This window comes from Ruditapes philippinarum, unplaced genomic scaffold (genome assembly GCF_026571515.1).
Source record: "Ruditapes philippinarum isolate M1 unplaced genomic scaffold, ASM2657151v2 ctg2403_1_1_1_1, whole genome shotgun sequence".
In the NCBI taxonomy this organism is placed as follows: domain Eukaryota; kingdom Metazoa; phylum Mollusca; class Bivalvia; order Venerida; family Veneridae; genus Ruditapes; species Ruditapes philippinarum.
In genome coordinates, this window is record NW_026856153.1 from 189,555 (window position 1) to 199,868 (window position 10,314).

Here is a 10,314-nt window from a genome sequence, read left to right on the forward strand (position 1 = left end):
CCACCTATGAAGATTCAAGTTGATACCTCAAATACTTTTTGAGATATGCTCCAGACAAGACAAAAATGTCGGACGGAAGGTCGGAAGAGCGGACGGACGGAGACTATTTCTATATCCCTCGCCGCCTTTTTAGCGGGGATTATAAACAATTATCTAATGTCACTATAATAAAACAATTATCTTAACTTTTGTCACTATAATAAACAATGATCTCATCTAATGTCACTATCATAAAAGATTATCTTATATTTTGTCACTATAATAAACAATTATCTTATCTTATGTTACTATAGTAAACAATAATCTTATCTAATGTCACTATGATAAACAATTATCTTATCGCATGTCACTACAATAAACAATTATCTTATCTAATGTCACTACAATAAAAAATTATCTTATCTTTTTGTCACTATAATAAACAATTATCTAATCTAATGTCACCATAATAAACATTTATCTTATCTTATGTCACTATAATAAACAATTATCTTATCTTATGTCACTGTAATAAACAGTTATCTTATCTTTTGTCACTACAATAAACAATTATCTCATCTTATATGTCACCATAATTAACATTTATCTTATGTCACTATAATAAACAATTATCTTATCTTATGTCACTATTATAAACAATTAACCAATAGCACTTCAGCGCTTCTTATGTAAAATTCTTCCAAGTAAAATTTCCAATAACCGTAAATTATACCTTACCCAGACTATTGTATAATTTTCAGTTTTGAAGATCGAAGGAGTAAGTGTTTCTGGGCGGAGCTATAGGTTAAAACAGATACACCATTGGTGCGTTGACGATTTCTGGGTCTTTCTTATGCAACCTCACGAGACGAAGTTAAGGCATAAGAAAGGTCACGTGATTATGGTATAATTTACGCAAACCCAGAAATCGTCAACGCAACAATGGTATATCTATTATTTATCTTGTCTTATGTTTTCTGATTAAAATTTTATCTAAATTTTCTACAATATCAACATTAATTTGTTGCGAAGTATGTCCGTATTCAGTTTGCCCTTTTTATGTAGGTGATCTATAAAATGCGATAATAGTGTTTCGAGACCAAATGATGACAATGTGACACTTTATACTTTAACATTTTAGTGTAATGATAGATACATTTCCAGAAGCAATTGGAACATAAACAGTCAACATCAATATTCGCTTTCATATAAAAGACAGTGTTTCATTTTGCACCGGTCTCACGTACTTGTAAGATAATATTCGACATTTATATGCTAGTTATGTGGTAGACACTTGTTACATATATTGAACTAGTCTAACCATTCATGAGTATCATTGAACTACACAAATCACACGTGTTTAATATACATGTTGTTAACATTAAACATCGGCGAATAATGGGTTATTGTTTTAAGGAAAAAGAAAACATGTCCGTCGACAGCCGCATATCTTAATTCACTTACAGCCGAATATCTGAATTCACTTAGAATAGCAGAATAGAACATTGGAAACTAAATTTGCACTAGTTCAATAGAATATTGTCTACTAAACAAAAATCTGGCCATTTGTAACACTATATATTGATTAGTATTTTAATTTAATGATGACATGTTTATAATTATGATACATTGTAATGAAACATCTGCTGCTGTTCTCATACTTTCAATGCTTGCATTGTATTGTTCTGTGAACATATTGAGATTAATTTTTATAGCCCTGAATTTTAGCATTTAAACAGATTGTTAGTAGAAAATATATAATAGTATATATATAACAAGTGGTATAACAGATGTGAACATTAAACAATATATTACATGTATTATATTAACAATATTGCTCGAAAATGTAATGTCACGGAATATTCAATTTCATTAGAAAATAATTTTGTTTTTGAGTAGGAAATAATTCAAAGATAATTATTATATGTGACAATATATGTTTTCCTCTATAAATCGTCACACATAAAGGTAAGGCACAAGACTTTCTATTGTATGAATTATTTAAACTATCATTTATGACGTAATTTGACGTAACAATTTCCAGGTTTTGTCTATGTTTTCTGAAAACAATAATAAATAGTTTTGGAAATTTATATTTGGACAGTTTGAAAGGTTATTGTAAAGTACATTATAATTTTTATCTTAATAGAATCAGAAAATGTATTGATATGTACCGGTTTTTATATTTGTAAGTAGATTACGAATCTTTACCTTAATAGCTTTTCACTAATTTTATTTTTCATTCATGATAAAATTATCGTAAAATAATCGACCTCTGCTATTTTGTTTTCAATCGCTTTCATTAGTTTGGTATTTTTTATTCTATTTTCTTTGATGTTTTCAGTCACATTAGTAACGTGAGTTAGAAGTCCCTATTATCGATCTTTATATACTATAGAGAAACCAAACTTTGTTTTACAAGAAAAGTAGACACTTTAGAGGAAAAATCGTTTGTTTCTCCTATGGTATACTCGAACCCAACCATTCAACTCGATGAATGGAAAACCAGGACACATAAGAAAATAGAACGCAATTCCATTGTTGTTTAAGCAAGTGTTGGTGTGTACGTAACCAATAAACACGATTTACGAGGTGACGTCACCTCATAACACAACCAACGTACTTTCAACGTCGATGTAGCCCTCCCTCGCGCAACCGATTGTACACTGTTTTAGTAAATGGTATACGGTATACTGTTGTTGTGTGCACTATGGGTGTGAGCAACAGTAGCCGGGGAAGTTTGGAACCAATTGCGCAGGTAGGTGTTCCGAATATAGCGGTCTTGGGCACGCGTCGTGACGCGCAAACGTCCACTACGAGGCCGATCTTCTTACGCCCTATTGCTTGAAAACGTTTTCTAAGGTATCGAATAGCACGAGCATCCAATATTCATAGCGACGGCATTCATCGTCACATCAGCATTAAGCATAATAATGACACGTTCGCGCAAACTTTGCGAAATTCTATGCATATCAAAAATAAAGAAACTTGAAAACAAAAATCAACGTCTTTTTCTTATTGACATGAAAGTTGAAAAGTTTCATAAAATATACACGAATCTACTTCAATTATAAATGTTTCAATGTAAATTATTTTCTATCAAAACAGCATGCCTCCAGATGAGCCAAAATATTTTATAAAAATCAAACTTAAGAAAAAGTACTAAGTTCTTAATAAAAGGTAATAGCTTCAAGTTATAATTTACATGCTCTGTGCAAATAATGACTGACTTTGCTGTATTGATTATCATATTTCTACTGCAGATCTCTTAACAAGGACTAGACACTTTATAAAAAAATCTTTGAGGTATATAATGAATGGATATGAATGTAAAATGATATTGATATATCAAAAGGGAAAACAACGTTCACAGAACGCAGCCCAAAAACAATTCTCTTGCCGCACAAGACCATTGATTAGGTAGTCAGCAGCGTAATAAACTCAACACAGAAAGGGCACTAGTGCGGGCAAGGATATTGCGTACACATAACTGTTAATAACTGAAAATTCAATTTGTACAATCGTAGGACATAAACAGAGATATTTGATTAAGCGTCTTGACTGAAACGGGAATTTCAGGTATAAGGGTGTTTGGGTTATTAATTGACCAAAATGACATTCATGGGTAAGAACCGTTGACAACTCACAAAGTGAGATACAAAGACACAGCAGGTGCATTATGCAGTAGTTTCATTATAGATGAGTAATAACCGCTTTTTATGCTTTACTAGAAGCTATAGGAAAATAGCCATGATCTAAAATTCAACCATGTTTATAAACCACATGTGCATAAATACAAGTTTGTTTAAAGTGGCGAAAGTTTTTAATTGCTGTTTGATGATGCATGAATGAATATAAAGCAATCATTTTATACTGTATTAGATCTAGACCTTATCTACATACTGGTGCTTTATATGAATAATATGTTTGATCTGCCCAGGATATTATCAGACGATATGACTTTGATTGGCGACACCGTCTCTTCTTGCATCCATTGTGTAACCATATATATTATATATTCCATATTGAATTGCTACACACATTATTTTTGCCAATGTATTACATGTAATTTCAGATGAACAAAGCCAGTCTAACAGAGGGAATAACGTTAGACATTCTGTCAAAAACCAAAGGAGGTTAGTAGCCATATAGTATATGGTCCATTATATACCTTTAAATATGATTTCTCCCTGAAATATGTCAATACATGCAAACGCGAAAAAATCTACACGATTGTATGGGTCGGCTAAACCGTGTCAATAAATTCTGCACGATTGTTTTTGTTCAGCAAAAGTTATTCGCAACACATTGTGTTAAAAAACGAAAATGAAATTAATGACATTTGAATGCAAGTTAAAAAATTCTGACCAAATACACACCCATAAGGGCAATAGCCTAAAATCTAGATAGTAAAAGAAATATTATTTTAACAAATTGTTTTACTCTTCCGCTTTAAGTGTAATTAGATACCCTATGTTACAAATGAACATCATGCCATCGAGCCATTCTTGATCCTATGTTGCAAACACAGCTTATCATTTTAGGTTTTGCAAGCCAAAATATAACTGCTTCTGTCGGATTTGTCTCGTCTGCTTAAGAAGTCAAAGTATGACTTATTATCATCAAAAATGTGTAGGTTAAATTTATGTTTTCTTATACCAGTAGAACAAAAGGCAAGGGTTATAAATACTCAAAATGATGTGATGGTTGGGAAGCAAGTAATAGTTATAGGGGGAGGTTCATACAGATCTTGGAGCAAATGGCCGGGAGCGGCAAGTTATGGCATTAAGGTAAGAGATTTGCATGACAGATATGAGCCGCGTCACGACAAAACCAACAAAGTGCGTTTGCGATCAGCATGGATTCAGACCAGCACAGCCTGATCAGGATCCATGCTGTTCGCTTACCAACCCAATTACAAGTAGAGAAATTGAAAGCGAACAGCATGGATCCTGATCAAACTGTGCGGATGCGCAGGCTGGTCTGGATCCATGCTTGTCGCAAATGCATTATGTTGGTTTTGTCATGACGCAGCTCATATTGTTAATATACGAAAACTACACATAAAAGAGGAAAATAAAGTAAATATCTCGTATACCGCGCAATTTAAAAATCATGTGGTAAAGATAATAATACAAAAACTTTAACTTGAAAATAAATAAGGTTTCAATTAAACCTTGCGTAAACCAAAACAACGACGAGCAACAGTACGTGTATTTGAGCCTTAAAAAACTCCTAAAATACGCCCTTTCTTGTAAGCGTTATATATGAGCCACTGAATCTTAATCTTTATTCAGGTCATTCTTGTGGACATCGAAGACAATCATCCATCAAGAGATATTGTCCATTGCTACATACGTTACGATTTTTCTCATCACACGATGGACCATGCGCATGCGTGCAAAATCATTCAACTCATACAAGATCAAGGAATCGTGGCAGATGGTTGTGTCACTTTTTACGACGAGTGTACACCTTTAACAGCCTTGATATGTGACCAATTAGGATTAAAAGGTATATTCATTTAGTTAGGTATTTCCTTAGTAAAGATGCTTACATTAATTGTCTTTCTTAGGAATGACTTGATTCTTTAATTAGACTACATTTTTCGCTTTTTAGCTATATGTATTATGTTTGCGAGGTCAATGTAATGTTCATGTGATAGAGCGTGCACTTTATTTTTGAAATCTAGGGATGAGTTACAAAGCGGCGATGATCGCCAATTCAAAAACGGAAACGCACCACATTTTGGGTCTATATGTTGACAAGTATCAGACTAAGACTTTTTCTACAAAATCTTATCATCTCACTAAAGAAGAAGACTGCAAGTTGTTGCCACATAGGTAAAAATCAAAGTTGATGAATGGTTGAATTTAGAATAATTACTACTATAATAAATAGTATTTAGATTTAGTTGTATTTCAAAAACACTAAGAGTCTTCGAAAACAAGTATTTTTTGCGGCATGAATGTCATTCAGCTTATATCACCACCATGATACTAGCATTACTGTATGAATGTATCATAAGTTTTAGCAATAAAAGTTATTTAATAATATATTTACTCTTAACATAAGCAACCATTCAATATGATATGTAGCCAATACAAGTTCATGTGAAATGCAAACTGTTCATGACATGCGTTTTTAATATCCTTTTAAATCTCGTCTGTTTGAAGTACAGGAATATCCCGTGTAGTTGATTCAATTCATTTCTTGTTTAAGCTTTAAGTTTCCTGCAATACTGAAGTTAGACAATGGAGCATCAGCTATCGGTACCTGTATTGTTGAAAGCAGAGCTGCCATGAAAAGTAAATTCCAACAGATTACGAGCACTCTTCGGAATGATTCCGACTTTCAAGGCATTGGTTTATGCTTTGGCAACTCATTGACAACAATGGAGTTCCACTGTGGCACAGAGCATATTATTGACCTTATTGTATATGATGGAAAGCTAATTTGCGCATTTATCTCTGATAGTGGTGTTGTCAGGCGGCCTTACTTTATTGGTGATTTCTTTTCCTCTTAGTACTGAATAATTCAGCGACAAACGCCAAATACTAGTAGAGATTACTGTTAATTCAAGCAAGACATTTCAAATACATGTTATTAGTATGTTTTTACACTCTACATTTTTTTGACATTTCGATGTTTAGATATCTTGCACTTGGCATTCTGCGGTTCGGGATTTTCAGAGGTAGATCTTTGATGGTCTTTTTATATGTCTGAAGACCCTCGGGACGTAATAAGGAATCGCGTTGTTCGTTTGTCTGTCCATCCCACGGTACACAAATAGTTTCCGCAGCATAATTTTTGAAGAATTTTATTGATAATGTTTATATTTGGCATGTAAGTTGCTCATTCACAATAAAAGACAGCATTTGGTGTTCCACCGGGAAGATCTTATTTATATGAAGATGTTACTTGGGGTCAAAACGTTTAAAGAAGAGTGGATTCAACTTTGTCTAATAGCGACGCTTTCAGATTTTCATTTTTATGTTGTATCTTTCTTTTTCGAGTATTATTAATACCCTAAGATGTAACTTACGCTTTTGTTGCCGCCATTTTGTTTTTAATTTTGAGGATGTGTTTTTGAAACAGGAGTTCCAAATTCTACGAAACATATGCAATTAGCCATTTCTACATGCATATGCACCTGGATTATTAGAGAAGATTGTATTTGGCCGTTAAAACTTGACTGATATCACGGATGATCAAATGTTACTAAGTTCATATAGACAAATAGTAGAACAATTCCTTAATTTGTTAATGAAACAGAAATTATATATTTGAAACAATGCATGCTTAATTATACAAAATAAGCTGCCTCCCTCTCAAAAATAATTTATTTTATTTATTTGTTGTTGAAAATTTTATTTTGAATTCACATCTTTTTCAAACGCATTAGATAGAAACATAATTTACCATGGTTTTTACTCCAATCCGTTCAAGAAGAATCCAAACAAGAAAAAAACCTTAGTATCTGTGTAGTTTTGATAATTATTATTTATATTATTCTACGTTTTCAGTATTTTTCAGTCTCAAAAAAACTTTCATTTTAATAAGCATGAGCGAACTTTTATGTTATATTAAAACTCTTGTCAAGTTCAATTTTGACTGCAATCAATTTGTTATTAATACATGAAACATATCTAAGTGAAATTACTGGTTTCTGCAGCATACCTTATGAAGTATACCAGTAATTGTATTTATAGTTGATATTTCATTATGTCATATCAATACTCAGGTGTAGTTCGATTTTAGCTGCAATCAATACATATAATCATTTCAACGAAAGCTAACGCTTTTCTGTAGGTTTCAACTTTATGTCTTCTTCTGAAAAAATGACGTTAATAAAATAACAAATGACTCAACGTCCGTTTAACTGTACGCTAAACGGAATCAACAAATTATTGATAGGTAATGTCTCTTTAAAAGCAAATTTTAAGCGAAATTACTGGTTCCGCAGAATAACTTATGAAGGATTTAGTGATTGCCTTTATATTTGGCATTTCATTATGTTATATCAAAACACAGGTGAGTTTCTATTTTCGCTGCATCAAGTCCTTATTAATACATGTAATAGGGTAATGTCTCTTAATTTTCTGTGAATACATGTATTTGTCATGCAAGTATATTTAATCACAATACACGTTATATTCGTGCGATCGACTTATTATTTAAAAAGTTTTGCCCCTTTTCAGCAAATTTTCTGTGAAATAGTTTCTTTCCACAGAATAACTTCCAAATGATTTCGCCGAATGTGTTTAAACTCGACATGCAAGTATGTAATATAAAAACACAGTTCAAGTTTGTTTTTCTCTGCAGTCAGCTAAGTGCAACGATGATTTATTTGATTTCTTTTAATCCAAATGAAATCAAGTTTCTTCTATTAATAATATGTTTACTTGTTACTTACAATCGAATTAGATATAGTATATTTTTCTTGTACATTGATTAAACAATTCATTATCTAAGCCATTTTCAAAAGAAATTGCTATCTTTCTGTAAGACACATTAATTTATGTCCATGGTATACCTTTTTTGTAAATTTGCCATACGCCACATTTGTGTCCATGGTACCTTCTTGCCATCAGGCGTATATTGCCCAGCCTTAGCGGAGCTCTTGTTAAAGGATCACATGAAGGTAAATGTCTTTGAAAAACAAAATCAACATGTGAAAATCTTCGTGTTCTAGTGCATGAACCGCTTATTGTTTTTAATAAAGTCAACGCAAAAATACACTTATGTCATGTTTTACAGCAACGGCAAGGCGTATTCCTACATTCCTATGTGCTGAGCAACAAACAATGCTTATAGATGCCGCTTTTCGATGCTGTCTAGCAATAGGTAATGTTTTAATTGTAAATGGTATGTAGAAAATTGGGTTCCTAATTAACTTTTCAAGAAGAGCAAGTAATAAAGAAATTTACACGTTTTCATCACGTGGTTGATGTGAAAATCTTTGGAAGAAATGTTACAACTAAACTGACATTACTATTTAATCTGTCATCTTAAATCTAGTTACTGAATATTCACCTATATTGCAGATATGCATGTAATAAAGTGTATCGTTGATAATCTCAATGCTATTAAAATATTATTCCGCTTTATAAAAAGAAATCTAACATATAGTGTGTTAAATAGGTCTAAAAGATGGCACCTTCAATTTGGATATGATGCTTACAGACTATGGACCTAAGGTGCTAGAAATAAATACAAGAACAGGTGGGTATGTATTAACCAGCTGGCTAAAGAAGTTATATGGAGTGGATATCATGCTATATTCAATGATGATTGCCTGTAGTATTAAACCTAAAGTTCCAGATCTGTGTGCAAACAAAATGATGATGGGTGTTATGCTGATACCGTCTCTACATTCACATCTTCAGACAGATGATCACTTCAAAAGCAAATTATGCAAGATGATCGAAGATGAGGAAGTCATCTTTTTACAGTTTCGTAAAGTTCTTAAAGTATATGGTCCTTACGAAAGACCTTTCGGAAATATAGGTGTATCTGGTTCATCGTCGACCGAAACAAAGCGGAAGTTGATCAATGTATGCAAAGTACTTGCAATACATCAAGACGAATACAACGTGGAAAAATTTATAGAAAATTTCTAGAACAGTTAACAGCCTGATACATGTACTGTAAGAAAACAGCACTGTCATGGTTGGTAATTTAAAAAGACATGCAATAATCGATGAATTATAGAATTCTTTAACAAATATCTATATATCACTTATAACTTATATTAGTTGCTCGTTTTTAATCTGTTAGAACTTAGTGAATTGTTGTGATAAAAAAAACTAATGTTACCGTACACTAAGAGTTAAATAACAATTTGTTATCTTTTATAACCATATGAAGTTATGAAAAAGACGTTAATGAATTTGGGCGGATAGCAAATAACAACACTGATGTCTTTCAAAATATTCTATAATATGCGCGCATTCAGATAAGGAAACAATTATTAGAAATATGAAAAAAGCCAATAAATGGCATAAAGCTGTTCATTGCTATATTGTATTTATTATATTTATCATTATATCTAACAGTGTAAATGCCAATTTTGCATACTTTGATATCGCGTGTAAAGTAAAATGGTACTTCATACCATTGTATTTTTTTCACTTGAAGATATTGAAATACTATATTCATACACAGATGTCATAAGATCTACTATAAATGTTGACTAATAAATTTTATTGGGTCTGGTGCAAATTCTTTGTTTGATTGTGTTATGTTTATGTCACTATATTAAACAATTATCTTATCTTAACATTATGTTTTCTTATGAAATGTTTATGTAAAAATTCTACAATATCAGCATTG

General features: G+C 32.1%; 1 protein-coding gene across 1 annotated transcript; it reads left to right on the forward strand.

The window, feature by feature from the left end:
* The first annotated feature begins 4,014 nt into the window (after window positions 1-4,014).
* LOC132745599 (carnosine synthase 1-like) lies at window positions 4,015-10,088 on the forward strand. The gene is made up of 7 exons (XM_060734557.1): window positions 4,015-4,115; window positions 4,645-4,769; window positions 5,277-5,493; window positions 5,672-5,822; window positions 6,202-6,485; window positions 8,740-8,826; window positions 9,124-10,088. The coding sequence occupies exons 1-7, from the start codon at window positions 4,055-4,057 to the stop codon at window positions 9,600-9,602; spliced, it is 1,404 nt and encodes a 467-aa protein (XP_060590540.1). The 5' UTR covers window positions 4,015-4,054; the 3' UTR covers window positions 9,603-10,088.
* Window positions 10,089-10,314: the final 226 nt, after the last annotated feature.

What these genes read in the sequence shown, in the direction of transcription:
- LOC132745599 (XM_060734557.1), top strand. Translation starts at nt 4,055, where the DNA reads ATGAACAAAGCCAGTCTAACAGAGGGAATAACGTTAGACATTCTGTCA. An exon ending in TCTGTCAAAAACCAAAGGAG is followed by an intron (nt 4,116 to 4,644) that starts GTTAGTAGCCAT and finishes TTATACCAGTAG; the next exon opens with AACAAAAGGCAAGGGTTATA. An exon ending in TGCAAGTTGTTGCCACATAG is followed by an intron (nt 5,823 to 6,201) that starts GTAAAAATCAAA and finishes TTCTTGTTTAAG; the next exon opens with CTTTAAGTTTCCTGCAATAC.